At 54.8% G+C, this 19,323-nt stretch overlaps 1 protein-coding gene across 1 annotated transcript in view; it reads right to left on the bottom strand.

Moving 5' to 3' along the window:
* The window catches only part of TRIM8 (tripartite motif containing 8), a 30,554-nt gene extending 17,821 nt beyond the window's left edge, over positions 1-12,733 (bottom strand). Inside the window, exons 1-2 of the mRNA XM_051800486.1 lie at positions 11,698-12,733; positions 10,755-11,410 (exon numbers count right to left, since the gene is read on the bottom strand). Of these exons, the coding sequence (XP_051656446.1) occupies positions 10,755-11,324 (570 nt within the window). The 5' untranslated portion in view covers positions 11,325-11,410; positions 11,698-12,733. The remainder of the gene's footprint in view (positions 1-10,754; positions 11,411-11,697) is intronic.
* Positions 12,734-19,323: the final 6,590 nt, after the last annotated feature.

The raw sequence follows: 19,323 nt of genomic DNA on the forward strand, positions 1-19,323 counted from the left end.
TTCTACTTTAATCACCCTTGCACTTGGGAAAGAGAGGCAACATCCTATTTCTCAGTGCCCTTCACAGGAGTTATAGCATGGCCCTGCCCTGAAAAGCTGTGATGGAGCACCCTGTGCACCCCTTTAAGGATGCAGAGAAAAAATGGACTCAAGTCTACTTTAATTTGCTTCTGCAAATAAACCATTTACATCCTCTTCACCTCAGCCAGGCTGCTGATGAATAAGGGAAGCTCTCTGCTCAGCACCCAACAGGAGAAAAGCCACTTCTATGATCAGATCTAACACCAGCACCCCCAAAATGGGCATGAGTGCACACTCCATCTATCTTCTGCTCATGGGTGGCTAAATACTTGTGGTTCCCACAAATTGATAAATACAGGTAAAAATAACATATTGAGAACAAAGTCAAGAGTGAGCTCCAGTCCTCATCCCCCAAACTCCTCTCCCCAGTGTTCTCCCCAAAGCCAAGCATCTTTGCAACACACAGCATTTCATGGTACCCACAGCATCAACATGACCTCCTACTTCAGCCTCTCCTCTCCTTCCTCCTCCACCTTCCAGAGTCCCAGCTCATCCCCAGGCAGCAAAAGCGGCTGGTGGCCAGCACCAGGCTGCACTGCTTTTGTCTCCACCTCAGCCACGCTCCCAAGGGCAGGAGCACTCTGGACCAGCTGCATGGGGACCAGTGAAGAGGGCTTGGCTGTAGGGGACCTGCAGAATCTGGTCAATGTTGACTGAAGAGGGCAATCACTGATATTGCAGGGGGCAGCCGGGAAAGGTAGGTTTGGGATATGGGCACCGCCAGGGAATAACTGTAAAGGAGCAAACCCTACCACTCTCCTTCAACATGCTGACTTCTGCTCCTAGGAGGAAGCCTGTCATTGGTTTTTAATCTTGCCCGATTACGGGACAGCCTTTGACATTATTGATCTCAGGCCCCTGAAGTATCATTTATCTTCCAGGTTTGACTTGGCAATCGGAGCTCGACAGCTCAGACTCCAGTCAGCTCCATCCTCCCAGGGAGCCAGGGGAACTGCTCTGCTCAACTCCAGTCCTGCTGATGCAGGTGAGCCATATTCGAGGCTCAGTTTCCACCCTCAAATGAGGTGGCTTTCACCAGATGCCCTCTCCCTACCTGGCATTTCATCTTCTGACTCAAAAATCCAGCTCCTCAGGTCTCTGGTAGATCAGCAGTGTGCACTGCTTCCCCCTTTCAGTTTCATTATCCTCGTTGAAAGAGGATGCAGGGAAAGCACAAGTGTTATGGGATGTGCTGAGAACTGCACAGAGACTGAGGGAGCAGTGCCAGCATGCAGGGTACAACCAGAGAAGCCATTTCTAGCTGTGACTGCACTGCCATTTTCTGGAGCAGAAGGACCAACAACAGCAGCTCCTCATTCCCTGGAGAGATTGCACCCAGAGGAACCCAGCAGCCAGTGCAGTTCTGTGGTGGCTTCCCCTTACCTGCTGGCCAGCAGAGCTGCCTTGGGGCCAGCTCATGATTTCTGCTTGACCTTCAAAATGTTAATGCCTGCTCCCTCCACTAGGCACAAGAGATGACCCCACAGATTCCCTCTCCCATGGTTACCTCCATCTTCCACCCAAGTTGACAGACACTCCCAGCCTCTATTGTTTGGGAAGAACAAGAACAAGGTTTTCCTCAAATGTCTTTGTCAACAGTTACTGGGTGCAGTGTGTTGTGTTTGTGAAGACTGCCTTTTCAGATGCCTCCTCTCTCTCTCTCTCTCTCTCTCTCCCTCCTGCAAAGTCAGGTCTTGTGTTTTGGGAAGGAGGAACATTTCCCAAGGAAGGCTCCAGCAGGCAGTTTTTAACACATAGAGAAAGGTTTAGCTTTTGCTCATTGCCTTGTTATTGTTTATCAGATTGCTGAACGCACTTTTGTTAAATGGGGATTAGTACCATGTGTGTTCACAGATCATAGCAGAAGCCAGCCTGGGAGGAAGCGCCTGTAAGGGTGCAACTAGCAGGGTCCATGTTCTGCAAGGTATCACCATCAGCAAAAAGAGCTCCAGTCTCCAGGACTGCTGTCCCACACTTCCACAGACTTCCTGACTCCCTAGCAGGTCCCCCCACCTCTGCTTACCTCTACTTTAGGGTAATGCCCTGTCTTTCTGACCCAGATTTTAGACTGTTGCAGAGATTAAAATGACCTTTTTCTCCCCCGTTGTAAATAGAATGCTACAAGTTCCTTAACTGGAAAACAGTCCTTGGTTTTACCTCCTGGGCTCACACCCTCTGGAGATGCATTTGGCAAGGAGTGGTCTTCACAGGAGGTGCTATTTCCAGTTCCCTGCCTGGATGTCCTGTTGTGCAGGATGCCAGCAAGCAGAGGCAGGAAAATAACTCCAAAATGTGCTCCCATTCCCTTGTAGGGGCCAGGTCCTGTGCCCACCCCCTACAACCAAACCACCTCTGACTGAAACAGGGCTCGCAGGCCTCAGCCACTCAGCCACAACAGTGCAGCTGTGGCAGGAGAGCTGCAGTAATTCCCTCCCGGATCTGGCCACCCCCATCACTAAGGGGCTAGCACAATACCAGAGGGAAGGGGGAGCGCAGCACCCCCCCCGCACTGTCCCCAAAGGGTCTGCAAGGGGGACAGAGACCTCGCAGCGCATTTATTCCGCTCCATCCATTTGAGAGGCACGCTTCAAGGGGCTTTTTGCCGTCAGAGGCGGGTGCACCAGGACAGGAAAAGAACAAAGGGAGGCACCGGCACCCCCAGCCCTTTGTCTGAGCGCAGAGGAGTTCACCTGCAGGGAAAACCTGCTCCCACCGCAGAGGCAGCAGCTCCACACAGATTCAGATGGGGAGAGGGATGCAGCCCCACCACCCCCGCTGCTAGAAGGAGGATAATGAGCAGAAGGATGCAATCACATTACCCTCTCTCTCCCCTTGCCACACGCACAAGCCCGTTACAGCTCACACCAACCCCCCCGACTTTCCAACAACCGCAACCAGCAATAAAAACCATTGCCACAAAAATATCAACCCACCCCCCAAGTGTGATCGATCTGTGTCTGCGTGTGGCCAAGCACCAAACCCTGGAGCTTGGCTCCACCGACCAGGATTGACTGGGAGGGAAGGGGGTGGGAGACTAGTTTCCAGGGGATGGGGTTTTAAAGCCACACAATAACTGGCTCAAATGAGGGTTTAGATTAAGCTGTCGTATGGCAAGGGAAAACACTGCCTCCATTAGGACATGGGGGATTTTCTTTCCCTTTCTCCAAAGCTACAGCTCTAGGATGAAGCTTCCAGGTCACCCAGGCAGAGAGAGGAGAACTGGGTGATGCTGAGCAAATGGGGGATCCTGAACAGGGAAAGATGTGCGGAGGGAGGAAAGGGCAGATCAGCCCTCCCCAAACCCCGGATCATACAGTCGGCTGGTCTGACAATGTTTACTCATATTTCAGAGAGACACAGCCATCCGGAACGTCACTCCCTGCCAACTGCCTCATCTGGAGCCATCCGCAGCTCGGCTCTTCCCAGCCTGCTCCAGAGACAGCCCTCCCCCAAAGCATCCACACAGCAAGGAACTGAAAAAAGGACAGGTAGGGGGAAGAGAAGAAACAGATAAATTAAATAGATTTGTGTTTAATTTTTTTTTTTTAACAGTTCTGGTACATTATCCCAGCAAATGGATGACTTCGAGTGCACGTTACATCGACAGCACTGCTGCAGAGTGGCAGGGCGCTGCTCTGAGCTGGGAACTTCTGCTCATGTTACCATCACAAGAGAATCACAAGACAGAAGAGGGACAACCATGATGCCCTGGTGCAAACGGGCTGAAGCTGTCCTTATCAGAAAGGATTTGGGACTGGGAGCCTCTTCCCTGAGTTCATCTGGGGGACATATGTAAAAACTTTTGCGTGCATCTACAGTCTCATGCCTGTAAATAACTGTCCCTCCCTCTGTATTTGGAACCAGGCATCTTTTCCTCCCATTCCCAAGCACGCTGGCTGTAGCTCTCCTGGGAAAAGAAGGAGTGGATGCCTCTATCAGTCCTTCTTCCGTGGAGGAAAGAGAAGGACATCCCTGATCCTGGACATTTCACATCTCCCCATTGGTCCCCCAGCATCCGCTCCACCTTCTCTACCAGCAAACAGAGGTTCATTGCAGAAAACTGGCTACCACTGCAAACAAGCTCAGCAGCTCCAACTCCTCTGTGCCATTCCCCTTATTCCAACCAAATCAGCACCTCCACAGCCCATAGGCTATTGATAAATGCAGAAAGTTGACAAAGTCACCAGAACCTAGCCCAGATCCACAGCATTTTATTTTTTTAAAAGCAAAAAAGCCAGGCCAGACCAGCTTCTGCCCCGGAGCCCGCGTGGCAAAGCAGAATCCAGCTCCAAGTGTTTATTTATAAATCTGTACATACGTGTACATTTGAATTCTGACAGAATTAATTCTGGCATCCAACTAATTCAAAGCATTCCTCCCCCATCACACTACTGTTGCAGGCCAGCCCTGCACAGAAGCTGATTATAAAATGCTGCACTAGCCAGGCATTTCTGCAAAGGCTTGTGCTATTGAGCATTCAGTCTTTCCTTGCTTGGCTATTTCATTGTTTCGGTGTCGATCCCTCCTCTCTTGCCCTGTGTTTCCTGGTTACTTTTGTCCCTGCTCTGGAAGCACTGCTGCTCTCAGCCCCATTTCAGTGTCAGATTGAAAAAAAATGCCAAAACAATTACATGAAATTAAATAAAAGAAAAGAAGAAATTATCACCATGTACCAAGATTTCCAGTAAACAGATAGGTAATGAGCAAAAAATAGGCCAATATGCTGCAAGGCAAGCTGCAGACAGATCTGGGGATAAAAACCCCGTTGCCTGCCTCCCAAGTACAGCTAAGAAATCCCTGTGTGGTCACACGCTGTCCTCTGGAGCAGAGAGGAGAGAGGTCAGGGCAGCCAGCACTGTAAGAGCCTCTTTATTCTTGGGCAGTTGCATGAATCTGATCGCTTGTGCCCTTTGTGAGACATGGAAATCTGCCTTCTCCTTCCACCCCCTTCACCAGCCCCTCTTCGGCTCCCCCACTCAGATGGGGACAGAGGCAACTCTTTGGCTCCAGAGGCAATGACCAGAGCAGCAGAGAGGCCATGGACGCTGCTCGGGCAGGACCGGGCCAGGCTGAGCATGCAGGAGACCTTGAGGACAGTGTTTTTTTGGAGCAAGGGGAGGGGACAAGATGAGAAGGATGGTCTTGGGACTGACACATCCCTTGAAGGGCTCACCCAGGCTCCCACATGTAAGGCACAAGGGTGAGAGGTGGAGAGAAGTCCAGGGTGTCACACTGCAGGTCATGTCTCTCCTACTTTTCCCTCTCCACCATGCTCATGAGGTTGAAAGATCATGAGAGTGGCACGCTGCATACCTCCATGCCAGCAGCTGCACGATGCTCACATAAATATCACAGGTTGGATTTAGATTAAACAAGGGTCTATTATGCCCCCATCACCACCAAAAGCTGGGCTTGCACCTCCTGGTTCAGAGACCAGACCACAACAGCCCAATTTCAGGGGCTCATTCAAAGTCACCACCTGGGGATATCTTCCAGGTGAAAAAAGCTCTAGGCCAAGGCTGCCTGGCAAGGGTGGGCAAGCCTGTGCCTAGACATACCCACCTGTAAAGTACAGACAACCCCTATATACCACAGGGGGGTAAGCCTGGGCTATATTTTCTTCCTTTTCCTTGCAAAGCAACTCAAGGTCCTCAGATGAACCTCTCTTTCCCTATCCTCCTTCCACCTCCCATTTCAAGAGTACCCATCCACACTGCATTATTCCCCATGGGAAGAGAGCACTCTTCACTGCAGCCCCTGTCCTACTCCTTTACCAAAGCTGTCCCCTCCATGCAAGCCTTCTCCCTCCCACCCAAACCCACCAGGCTGCCTTCTGGCATCTTCCATCTCTGCTGTCACTTCTTGGATTTACTCTGCACAGAAGACTTGCAGCTGCAGGTCTGGAGCAACCGCTGGCAACCTGATGGGCTAAGGGCAAGGAAAATGCTCAAGCTTAGCAGGAAAGCAGCAGAGAAAAGCCCTTAATCCAAACCCCAGGGAAGCAGGAGACTGTTCCAGTTCAGCCAAAGATCTGGGACCGCCAAGATACCCACTGCTGCTTGGCCAGCAAACCCAGAGGGGTTTGCAGCAGGGTGGCTCAGCCCCCCTCCAAGACCTCTCTAGGGCAGCACAGGCTGGTATGGGTTCAAAATATCGGTTGAAATATGCTGCCCCTGACAACACGGCACAGCAAAGCTTGACAGATCAATGGTGGTGAGTGGCACAGAGCTAGGAAGCCAAACTAGGTGGGTGCTGGGATTTGTGCCACTGCCCAAGGCCCAAGAAGTCAATGCTTATCATGGCAGCTTGACCAACTGACAGCATCCCAGGGCACAATGATCAGTCACATTTAGGAGCATAGTGCCAGACTCCTGAGGCCCCTGAGCAGGAATCAGGGAATGGACAAAGTCAGGAGAGGGAGAGACCTGGGTTAGGCTGACCTAACCCCTGGGTTGGGCTGGCGGTTCAGCTTTGGGGTGTTGGTGGAAGTTCAGATGGAGGGTGCAGGGAGAAGCTGCCCAACTCCAGCTTTATAGGACCTACTGCAAAAATTGTCTGGGGACCAGGTATGCTCAAAGAGTGCCACAGTGAACACCTGCCAGGCACCAGCCCACACCATCTACAGTCACAAGAGCTAAATTAACACTCAAGCACTCAGGCACTTGCACTCACAATGCCTCCAGTGAGCTGCGTGCCGCGCTCCTCATAAACAAGTCATCTGGAAAATAAGTAAGCCTGTAAAAATCCAGTCCATCACAAGTTACCAAACCTGTTTCAGAGTAAAACAACCTACAGCAGCTCATGCCTGAAGCCTGGCAGTGGAGCTGATCCCAGCCTCCCCACCAGTGGGGAGGTCTCAGCAAAACGTCCTGGGCACAGACAGCAGCATGGGGATGCAATGGGACTCACTGGTGGCCAACGCTGGCAAAGAACCTGAGTTTCTGGTACTGACTTGGGATTCATCTCTTCCTGTGCTCCCACCAAGTGCTCACCTCTCCTCTTTCTCATAATTTAGAAAGCACGTGAGCTGGCCTTATGTGGGGTGCTGCCAAGAAAGTAAGCCCAAATCCACAGAGTTGCAGATGGACTCAGCAGCCCAGTCCCTGTCCCCCTGGATTTGCTGAATGGGCACTGGGGAGGAAGTGTCTGTAAGGGTGCAGCTAGCAGGGTCCAACATGGCCACTGCTGGGTGCTGCTCCTACACACCTGCAGGAGGATGCCGAATGTTTTCCTGCAGGTTTCAGCACCACAGCACATTTTCTCCCTCTTAACGTTCAAACCACAAGAGATCCTCAGAATGTGTGAAGGGATTTCTCCCAATTTCCAAAAAACGTACTGCAAACTAAGTCATGGGGAAATCTATCTCCTTCCCCTGAAACAAAACAGAAGCAGCAGAAGAACCCCTCTACCCAAGTCCCTTTCCACTGGTGGCACCTCCAGCGAAGGACAGGCAGCTGGGACAATCCTAAACAAGCTCTGATGTACCTGGCCTCAATCAACCCTGCACCACACAAAGAGAGGCAAACATGGTAATACTCTGCAAGTGAGTCCCTTTCTCTGCCTGCTGACCCATGCTCCAATCCTGACAATGTATTTTTCCCCTTTCTGGATGGGAGTGAAACAAAAAAAACAACAGATCAACCTCAAGCTGGAGCAACTTTCTTTTTCAACCCTAAAAGCAGGTTCCCCCATGCAGGCAGGAGGCACGTGGCTGGTGCAGCAAAGGCAAAGATGGAAGAAAAAATGTTTCGTTTTCAGACCTTGACACAGACAAAATGACAAGAAGTAAAAAAAAAAAAAAAGAAAAAAAAAGAGCACGTTGTTGGCTTTCCCCCCCTCTTCTGTTTAAGCACTACAAAAACAGGAAACAAAGGAGAAAACATCTCACGGGGGGAAGGGGAGGTAAGCACTTTAAACGCCCACGAAAGAAAGATTAACCACATATTTTATTTACTGTTTGTATTATGGTTGCACCGTGGAGTTCAACTAATTCTGAGCCAGGGCTCTGTGGGTTTGTGCAGTGCCTAACGCTGAGCAGGGTCCTTCCCCCAAACCCACCAAGCGCGCGCCTCTGCTTCAGGCAAACCCTGCACAGACACCCTCTTTCCTCCCGCAGACACCTCCTGCCTCCAGCCTCTTTCCCCCAGCATGAGCACTCTTGCCCTAACTGCCAGCTCACAGCTGACAAAGCGCTGGTATTGTCCCCAAGGAGTTCTGAGCCCCTTTTCCCCTTCAAATCAGCCTGTAACTGGGGGTAAGGTGCCCTTTGAGACATCTGGCAGCACAGCCAGAGGAATAAATGCTAAAAAGGGGAGTTTATAGGGAGAATGTTTGCAAGCTCCGGTCCCTCCTCCGGGCTATGGGGGCCACCACCACCACACCAGGTCGATGTTGCAACCCCCATGCTGGCAAGTCCCCTGCACCAAGGACAGGGCTCTGAGCCTCCCAACTTTGACTCATTTCTCAATTAACGGCTTTCCGAAGGCAAGCCACACATGGAACAAACCTCTCACAATGGGGCCTCCCCCGGACCTCCCAAGCCCAGTGTTACTCATCTGACCCCCAGCCCCAGCCCTTCTTTCCCGGGATGCTCCAAGTGTGGCTCACCGCCGCTGCAGGGTGAGCAAGCAGCCAGGAATCCCGGGCCTGGCTCCCGCAGGCGGGAAACTGTCACCAGCTGAGCTCACGCACCCTAATTCGGGAGCCGACGAGGCCACCTTCCTTGCTGGCTGGCGAGGGGTGGCTTTCACCCAGAGACCTGGCCAAGGCCATGCAGCAAGGGCTGGCAACCTGCTGGGTGATTTTCCCAGGGGATCAACCCTACTCTAGCTGCTTCATGGAAGAACTGCTTCAACTACAGGGGGGATCCTTTGGACGCATGGTCCCCCAGCTTCGTGCTGTCCTTCATCGCCCCAGACTCCGAGCACCCAACCGAGCCACGCGCCCAGCGGGAAGAGACAAGTTTATCATCACAGAGAAAGGAAATTAAGATAACGTGGCGATGGAGGTACCGAGGGATTTGGCCAAGGTCACAAAATAATTCTGCGGCTCTACAATACAGCTGCCCGACACTTTTGGTGTCTGGCCACATGTCCTAAAATTTCAAGCCAGGGCCAAAATCCAGTCTAGTTGGTGGCAGCTTTCTGCCAGGTCATTAGCAGTGTGCATCCGCAAGAAGCGGCGAATATCCAGCCATAACAACGGCAGCAGCAACAAAAAAAAAAAGCCACGCTGCAAGATCGGGAACAGATGAGATCGAAGTGTCCTGGAAAAGGACCTGGAAAAATAGTTTTGGTCCCTGGCTAAAGCTCCTGGGAGATGCACATGCGAGCCCCATCCCAGCACCGCGCAGCCCTCCCGAGGTGGCTCCCCACCCTGGCAGAGGGAAACCAAAATGACTCCCTATAAATAGAAGCAGAAAAGCGCTTCTCCAAAAGCCTGACTGGGTCTTTCCCCTTCCAGCGTGTGTGGTGGAGCTGCTGGCACCTCTGTGGAGGTCTCTGGTTTTCCCCCAAAAAACCTGGAGAGGAAAATAACCTTCCTGTGAGCTCAGGCTGGCTCCTCTGCACAGAGCTGCCCCCCCCCCCCCCGCCCCACTTCCAGGCCTGGCCATCCAATTGGAAAGTAATTATACTGCAATTTTTATTTATGACTTCTTCTTTTTTTTTTTTTATTGCTAAATGGTGACTCATTTTGGCAACATTAAAATACACAGGAAATCATCCCCATTTTACAGTAATCACCATTCAATTCATTGTTAAATATTTATTCGGCAGACAAGCGCCGGGCCTCTTTCGAAGGGTCGGAGAGGGAGAGGAGGGGCAACCCTGGACAGGGGGAAGGTGGTAGTGGGGTCATGGCAGGGCTGCCTGCAGGGCTGGTAAATGCCCGCCAGGAACTGGAGGGTGGGGAGCCAGGGGTGAAAGCTCCTGCCAGATGGCCTTGCCAGAAGCAAAACACAGACTCGCTTTCCCTCAAATCCAGCACTACGGCCCATGCTGCTCAAGGGAGGAGGTGCAGCCCTGTGCCCCCTAATAAAAACCCCATTATTTGTCCAAACCCCAAGCCTGAATCTCTATCAGTGAGACGTCATGGGTCTCTGACACGAAGCTCTTCCATTGCCGGGGGGAAGGGGATGGCAGCCACCGGCCCCAGTGGGAGGCGGTGGGAAGAGCAGGCAGTTTGACATTCACAGGCCTTACAATGGACGGGGTCCGTTCCTGCGGCCGCTTTGTCCTCCCAGGAAGCCCAATTTCGAGGCGACTTGACCTCAGATGCAGGCAGCTCCTCTGCCTTCCTCCGAACGGCTGCACAGCCCAGCAGGATCCTGGGAGATGACCCCTCCAGACCCCCCTGGCCCAGGACCTCAACCCTTCACTGCATAGCCCAGACCCAAGCGGCTGTAGGTCCTACAGCTCAACAGCCACAAAGGCCTCCTGCCGCAGATCCCCTTCCCTGGGGAGCCCTCCTGGCACTCACGGGCTCTGTCACTGCTTGGCTGGGGAGGCCACCTAACATGTCTGCCATGGGGGGACCGGGTGGAGGAGGAGCAATGCCAGGGTGGGTTTTGTGTAGGTCCTACACAAGCACAGGGGAGCAGACTCGGCAGGGGAGAGGGTGGCCGGATGCCCCTGGGCTGGGCAAACCCGGGTGTCCAGAACAGTCCGACTCACCCGGATCTCATTGCGGCGGATCTCCACGTCGCACACCGAGTGTCCCTGGTGGGCCCCGCTGTAGTAGCAGCAGAACTGGCAGACGGCCACCTGCTCGGCCTCGCAGTGGTACAGCCGGTAGGCGTTGTGCTGGGGGCAGCTCCAGGCCCGCACGTCCTCCGCCTCCACCAGGAGATGCCCCCGGGCCGTGGAGGGCTGCTGCAGGTGGGTCTGGACATGGGACTGGCAGCACGGAGCCTCGCACCTCAAACAGATCTTCTGTGCGGGCAGCGGTGGGCCCCGGCGGCAGAAGACGCAGTGCAGGACTGAGGGGGGCTTCTCCAGGTTGAGGGAGTTGAACTTCTCCACAATGTTGGTGAGCTTCAGGTTCTTCTCCAGGTTGGGCTTTTGGTTGTAGGCCTGGTTGCACTCCGGGCACCGCACCAAGCCCGACTCCTTGGCCCACGCCTCCCCGATGCAGCCTCGGCAGAAGTTGTGCTTGCAGGGCAGCTGGACTGGCTCCACAAAGACGTGCAGACAAATGGGGCAGATGAGCTCCTCTTCGAAGCAGTTCTTCCAATTCTCGGCCATCTCTGCCGGCAGCTCTGGTGACACTTCCCCCGAGCCACTTCGGTCGCTCAGTGCGGTCTAGGGGCGGACGCCGGGGTCTGTCCTCCCTGCAAGGGGAAGGCTGAGGGTGAACGGACAGGCTCCCCCCTCCCCGCAGCACGCGCCATAAATAATAAACCGCAGCAGATTTTAAAATCAGGGATAAAATAAACCACAGAGCAGCACTCTAGGAATATCCGGCAAAAAAATGCGACGTCCCCGTCGCTTTGTTAAAAAAACAACACAAACGGTTAAAAAACCCCAACACGATCTTGTTGGACCTACAGCCCAAAGTCCTAACCACCCCTAAAAGCCATTTGCTCCTTTTTACCCCAGAAGGTGAATCGAAACTTACCAAAGGTTGAAAAAAATCCATACAAAATCCAGCAGCAGAGTCCAAGTTCCATATAAAGCTCCTAAATTTAGCGCTCCAGATCAGATTTTTCTTTTCTTAGGTTTGCAACTGACATTCAATATTTTAAGGGGACTTTTGTCCCCCACCAAACCTGGCCAACAGCTGAGGGCACCGACTCGCTCGGGCTTTTTTTTCTCCCCTGGATTTCTCCTCCCTCTTCCCCTGATGGGAGTTGGGAATCAGAGTCTTTTAAAGGAAACAGATCAAAGGGTTAAGATCCAAAATGGGAAAAGGAGGAAGATTAAAAAAATAATAATAATAATAGCGACGATGACGATGGCGGAAAAACGAATTCTCTCCGCGGCCCCCGAGATTTGCTTCTAAATCGGAGGAGCAGCAGGAAAAAAAAGGAAGAGGGGAAAAAAAAAGATAAGGCAGAAAAAAAAAAAAAGGAGAAGGAAAAAAGCCCTCTCGCCTGCTTCGAGATTGCGAGGTCTTGAATGGGAGAGCTCGGTCATTCAGAGCAAACCCCAGCCAAGCACAGCCCGCCCAGCTCCTCCGACGCTCCCGGAGAGGGATGGGAGAGGGGACGGGCTTTGCAACGGGGGGATCTGAGCCCCGCGGACCCCAAATCAACCTGCTCCCACTTCCCACCGGGGCTGGGGAAAAAAAAGGGCGCCCGGGAGGGTCCGACCTAGCCCGCTCTCATGGCCAGCCGGGGGGTCGCAAGCCCCCGACGGCAACAATGCGCTGGGACGCGGGGACGATGCCCGAGCCGCCGGCGGAGCGGTGCCTTCCCCGGCGCGGCCCCGCCGGGAAGGAGAGAGGCGGCGGCGGGCAGCCGGGAGGAGCGGCCGGAGCGAGCGGTTCCGGGAGAGCCGAGTCAGCTCTCAGCCATCTTGAGCTGCCCGGCTGGAGAGCGGAGACCGGGGGCGCGTTAAAAATAAAATAAAAAGAAATTAAAAAAAAAAAAAAGGTTTTCTTTAAAAAAAAAATATAAATAAAGTCACCGGAACAACCCCGCTCCCGGGAACCGCCTCCCCCGCCCGCCCGCCCGCCCGCCCGGCGAGGCTCTGCGGAGGGGCTGCGGGGCCAGGCGAGTCCGAGCCGAGCCGTCCCGTCCCGTCCCGGCGGGGCCGATCAGCACAGCCCCCCGCGCCCGCCCCCGCCGCCTCCAGCCATCTTGGGGTCGCCCTGGGCACCGGAGCCCCACGCCCCGGCTTCCTCCCGCCGCCCCCGGGGAGGCGGCCGCGGCCGGGGGGGGGGAACGAGGAGCGAGGCGGGCGGGGGCGCGGATCCCCGCAGCGGGGAGGGGAAGCGGGGGCGGCGCCTGGGAGGCTGCCGGGCTCAGCCCCGGCGCTGGGGGCCGGGGCGGCGGCGGGGGGCGGGCGGGGCGGCCATGGGGGCGGCGGCCGCGAGGGATCGATCAACCGGGGGAAGGGGGGCACGGACGGGCGCGCCACGCCCCGGCGCGCCGAGGGGCCGCCCCGCTCGGGAGGCGGCCGGGGTGGGCGGGCGGAGCGGAGGCGCCGGTGCCGGTAGGTCCCGCCGGACGCTGCCGCTGCCGCCGCCTCGGAGCTGCCGCTGCCGCTGCGCTGCGGCGGGAACAGCCCCGCCCCGGCCGCGGGACCGCCCCGCGCGTCACCGGGCACCGCCCCCGCCCCGCCCCGGGGCCGCGCCGCCGTAAAGGGGACACGGCCGGCGGTGGGGCCCGGCGCGGTGCTGGGTGCTGCGCGCTGCGCGCCCCTTCGCCGCTGCCTCACGGGAGCCCGGGTTTGGGATGTCCCTTCTGGCCACGGCATCCCTGCGCGACCAGGGTTGCTCGGGGTGCCAGCCCTGGAACCAGCGCACATCTGGGTCACAGCTGGCGCTGGATACCATTCCTCATCGCAGCCTACAACTTCCTCGCGAGTGGGGGGGAAGTGGAGGGCCAGGCACCGATCTCTTCTCTCTGGCGACCGGTGACAGGACCCGAGGGAATGGCCTGAAGCTGTGTCAGGGGAGGTTTTGGTTACATATCGGGAAAAGGTTTTTCACTCAGAGGGTGGTTGAGCACTGTGTAGTGGTCACAGCACCAAGTCCGACAGGGTTCAAGAAGTATTTGGACAATGCTCTCAGACACATGGTGAGACTCTTGGGGATGGTTCTGTGCAGGGCCAGGAGTTGGACTTGATGATCCCTATGGCTCCCTTCCAACTCAGAATATTTTGTGGTTCTGTGATAAGTGCCCTCAAGAGCTTCCTGTGCCCTCTTGGCTGGCCCCTGTATGGGCTGTTACTTTGCACGGAGCCATTTCAGGTGTGTTTCCTCCCTGTGCAGAGCAACAGCCATTTGTCCCCCGGGGTCTTTGCCAAACCGGCAGCCCCAGCACCTCCCACCAGAGCTCAGGGCACAGAGGTGTCTCTGTCAACAGCTCTCCCACCAAATGTTTCCGCAGCTGTTTTGCAGGACACTGTATATCTAACCCCTGCCATATGTGCCAGGCCACTGGGAATAAAGCACATTGCTGGTGTAAATCCATTTCCCACTGGCAAGAGAGCCACAAATGGCTTGAAAGAGGGTATTTACACCCAAAACTGCTTGGGGTCCACAGTCAAGGTTTATGGTGAAGTGACAAGGGGGCAAAGGCTCAGTCAGTGGCTTCAGGACCTGGCCCCAACCTGACTCCTGGATGATGCTAGCTGATAGCAATTTGCCTCTGGGGGCATTTATCAGGAATTCTCCCACTGTGGCCTCAAAGTGTTGATCTAATTATATGTATCTACTATAGCACCCTATACCCCCAGTGCCTTGGACCATCTGGAGCAGCTTGCGAGAGGGATGAGCACCATTCCCAGTGTGTGGGTTATCCAGGTCTTTCCACTCTGTCTTTTACAGGAATCCCCTGCACACAGGCTCCTGCCAAGAGGCACTCTGATAAGGAGACAGTGATGGGTACCGCTCAGGCACTGGGGCTCACACCATATCACCCCTTGGCCACTCCCCTCCATGCCCACACAGCCATCCCACAGCTCCTGGAGCTCAAGCACCAATTCCTGAAAAGGGAGCGGTTTGACATGTAATTCCTCTGCCAGGCCTCAAAGCCCGTGGGCTGTACCTCTCCTCCGGGGTTTTACAGGCTGTCCGGCAGCCAGGACTGGCGGGAGCTGGGCAGGGCGGCATGAGATATGTCAGAACCGCAGCTGACTGGCTGAGCTCGTGAGGAGGCAAACCTCTCCTCAAAAAGTCAGTGCAAAACTATTCATGACTCTCACTTCTTTATAAACACAGGCAGTACCAGACAGCCCCTGGTGACAGCCACCATTCCCATCTCGGCCAGTGCATGGCTCTTCTGCAGAGGATACTCAGGCCCCCTGTGCTCCCACTGTGGGTGAGCTGGGAAAGCCAGCTGGTATTTACCAGTATTTAAAAGAGGAAGGTGGAAGGGATGGGGCTGAGTCAAGCCAAAAGATGCACTCTACTCTTGGCTGGGAATCCCTCTGTCCTGGGATCGGCACTGGCCCTGCTGTTGTCACACCCACATCTGCATGATGCCATCTCCCCACCCAGCCTGGAGAAGGGAAGCCCCAAAGCCAAGCTTGGCATTTCTGCCCTTCCACAACTAGCAGGAGCTGCCTGGAAGGGGGCTGTAGACAGGCCCCCCTCTGCCTACACAGATTTCAAACCCCTTCCTGACAGTGTTGGGTGACTGATGGACACCAGCAGGAGCAAGCTGCAGAAAGCCTGCCTGTGCTTTATAGCCTCTCCTCTACCAGGATCCAGCCTCATGTGGGTGCCCCAGCCCACGCCAAGGAGCCACAGAGGTGGTTTGTAGCTGAGTCTTGGTGTGCATCCCTCAACCCTCCCAAGCCTTGGTTTTTCCGGGCACTGCCAGGCCATCATTCTCCCTCATCAGTGGTCTCACTTTGGCAGACCTTAGCCCTGCCCTGGAGAGACCAGTTTGGTATTTAGGGCTTTGGACCCTCCTGAGCTGATGGGAGAGGGAGGATGTTCGCAGAGATTTACAGAGCAGTTTGCTGTTGAAGTGACTCCATCCCTACCTGCCACCACCCCATCCCAGGAACACTCCTGAAGGCTCTGGCACACAGCCCCACGCCTTCCCCAGAAGGCTGGAGCCCTCCAAAAGTAATACAAAGTGCTGTGCTTCTCGGGTCATTTATAACTCAATTAACCAGTCAGAGAACAGCCATCACTACCCTTCTGTCCCTCTTCCATGTCAGCCTGGTGAGGTGGCTTAGTGTGACGGAGAAAGCTCCCTCCACCCTCCTCCATGTGATTAACGCACTGAAGGCTTTCACTGAAGACTGAGTTTAAGGATGTAAAGAATGTGCAGGGTGGCAGTAGCCTGTTTTGCAGCACTAAATCTGTCTGCTTGTGGCTATCTCCCATTCCTGGTTGGGGTGGAGGAGGAGGGAAAGAGCCCCATGGAGGAGGCACAGCACAGAGGTTCCCATGGCTGGTCAACCCCTGAGCCAGCCCAGGGCACACCACCAACAGGCACCACTTGTGCCCATCCATCCCATGGTGTCACACTTGTCCCTCCCTCACTGTCACCTGCCTGCTCTGGCCTGGTACCCACTGGGAGAAGATGTATGTGTGGCGCATCTGCAGGGGAAACCTCCTGTCCTCTGACATTAATAAAAAGAGACCAGGAGCTGGGTGTTCAGTTTGGTCCCCATAGCACACAAAGCAGGTTCCCAGCCCCCCAGGTGCTGGGATCCAATGGCACCCATATTTGATACTAGCAGCTGGGAACAGGGCTGGAATGGTGCGCTGGATGCAGGGATCGTGATGCCCTTGTTGGCCCCATGGGAGAGCTTTACCCTTGTGCAACGGGTGCTCAGCTGAGGCTCCTCTTGGGCTACAATGCTGGGTTTTCTCCCTTCCCCCCCAAGCCTAAAGCATGGACCAAAGTGGATACTGAAGTCCAGCCAAGGGGAACTGCATGGGGTAGCAATGGAGTGGAGCTCCCCTTTGGCAAATCCAGGGTGGAATAACCCAATCTGAGGTTGAATGGCCAAATCCAGGGGTACACAGCCAGCCACCAGGCAGGAATGGTGCTTCAGGGCTCTCTGCCTTGGCTGGTGCTGATGGGTGCTGGTGAGCGCAGAGCGAGTCCGGCAGCTGCGGGACTGGAGCACGGGGAGCCGGACGAGGCCGAGGGCCGGTGCGGTTCCTTGCCTGGTGCGGTTTCTTTCTATGCAAATGCCTGGGAGCAGCTGCCCTGCCGGCGTGACTCATTTCCTGCTCTTGTGTCACATTCTGGTCAGGCCAGTTTGGCAAAGGCTTTCTTCTCTCCCTCTTTGGCTTCTCCTCCTTCTCTCCCCCACTGCCGAGGGCTGGGATGTGCATTTGCTCAGTCCCTGGCAGGATGAGGCAGGATTTTCAGGAAACTGCGTCAAAGCCACAAAACCTCCATATATATTAAAAAAAAACCCCAAACAACCAAACAAAAAAATCCAGCACAATTTTCTTTTTTTTTTTTTTTTTTTTTTTTTTTTTCTGAGCACGATGGAGTCTGGTGTCCAGACAGGCTCCTCCGCTCTTCCTCCCGCTGGGGCAACTCCTTCCCCTGACACCCGGGGGATGGGACCTGGCAAAAAAGCTGTAAAAGTTTACTCGGGGGCACAAAGGGAAAAAATGCAGCTTGGTCTCATTTTACCTTCTGCTGCCAGTTGGAGAGGTGCTGCCAGAGTCAGGCTGCCAGTGGGCAGCCTTTAACAGCGGATGGATGGTGAGAGCATCCAAGGGAGCCACCATCCCTGGGGTTTGCCTGGCATTTTTTATTCCTCGGCAGAGCTATGGGGCAGCCTCACCACTGTGGTCTAAAAAATATACTGGCCAGGGCTAAAAGGCATTTATCTTAGTGGAGTCAGGAAGGGACAGTAGCAAATTCTGGCAAACCTCAGCTTGATGGGTCTCCCACCACAGGTTGTTGGGGTAAGGCAAGGTGATGCTGGGAGTGAATTCCTCCAGCTGCTCCTGGAGTCCATCCAGGCTGGCACTGCCCTAAGCCCAGGCTGTTCACAGGTAGAAAAGTCACTCTTCGAGGCATTTCCAACCTGATGTGTGTTGTAGTGGTGAGGCTGAGATTTACAGCCTCCCAGGTGGCCATGCAAGCCCTCCTGCCACAGGGCTCTCGCTCTGCTGTGTCACTGTCCTCTAGGTGCAGAGACACACACATGCACCCCTCGCCATCCCCACGGCCAGGGCAGAAAGCAGCAGCCCTTTGCTCCAAGCCTGTGGCTACCAGAGGCCCTGGTTCTGTCTCTGCACCAGCCCTTTCCCCAGTGCATCAAGCTCTGGCACAGCATCCCACACCACAGCGGGGCATCTCCCTGAGGGAAAAACGGAGCTCCTTAGTGCTGCCAGCCCAGCAATGAGCTTGGGGATGTGAAAATGCCATCCCCAAATCTGATCATGGGAGACAGGGTGGAAGCAGGATGTGATCCCACCATTCCCATCTGCAGTTCGGTTCAACCACCCTCCCACAAGAAGACCCCTTTTTTCCCTGCCCAGATCAAGGTGCAACCTTTGCAATCTCCACTCCAGAGCAATTTCTCAGCCTTCCTCTTCCTTTCCTGCATGCTCCCTGCAATTAAATTTGGCTGCAACCAAATGACTCAGTGCCACACACATGCTAACTCCCCCCCACCAGGCAGCTGCTGGGCTTTCCTTTGAAGGGCAGAACATTCAATGCTGCTGTGCCCCGTGTGACCCTCAAACCCGAAGCCCCAAAGCCCAGTGGCACCACTGAGTTCCAGTTTGGTTCAACCAGGGGAAACTGAGGCAGGAGAGGGCAGGGGATCACTCCAGAGCTTCAGCCCATGCACTCATCACTGCTGGGGCTCAGCTTCCTCTCCAAAAGCTTAAAGGTCTGTTTGTCCACAGTAAGGGGAAGAGCAGGAGAGTACTGGTGTAAATTAGGTCAGGAAGTATTGCTAATAAACTGTTACTCTTGGTTGTGTAATGGGAGCAATTATGGGTTTAGGTCTCTTTAAGACACCAGGAAGGAAAACATGACCTGTCTGGGGATAGGAGTGTGATGGCAAACAAAAAAGGAGGGTCCTGTTGACAGAAGGATGAAGCTGCTTTTGTGTCAGAGGCATTTCTGTCCTATCCTGGTGTTGGCAGCCTGGGGCTTGGTTTGACTCTCATGGAGGGGGATGCAAGGGGTGGATTTCCAGTTCTCTCTGTCCTCTACTCCTTTCTCCAGGTACCCCAGCACTCCAGGGTCTCCAAGCTGGTGGTTTTAACCCCTCTGAAGTCTCCTTGTCCCTAATCCACTCTGCTTAGCTCAGCACTCGGTACCTACTGTCCCCCCACAGACCCTCCTTGGGGTCCAGTGGGGATCTGTGGGTGGCAGGGCCTGTGCTTGGCTGTGCCAGGAAAGCCTGGGAGAAGTGCCCAAGCTCCCTCCGCCTGTGCAGCCACCGATGGCCTTCCTCTCCCTGGGGAGCTGCCAGGATTCCCTTTTTGCCCACCACCTTGTGCTGCCCACTGCACTGCTGGCAGTAAACACCTCTCTGCCTATCCCTCCCTGCTACCGGTCTCTGGAGGGATGCTTGGGTGCTGGTGGAGGTCACCCAGAGCTTGCCAGAATAGATCTAGAGCTCCCCATTAACA

This window comes from Manacus candei, unplaced genomic scaffold (assembly GCF_025592945.1).
Source record: "Manacus candei isolate 608988 ecotype Guabito, Panama unplaced genomic scaffold, ASM2559294v1 h1tg000050l, whole genome shotgun sequence".
Classification (NCBI taxonomy): Eukaryota; Metazoa; Chordata; class Aves; order Passeriformes; family Pipridae; genus Manacus; species Manacus candei.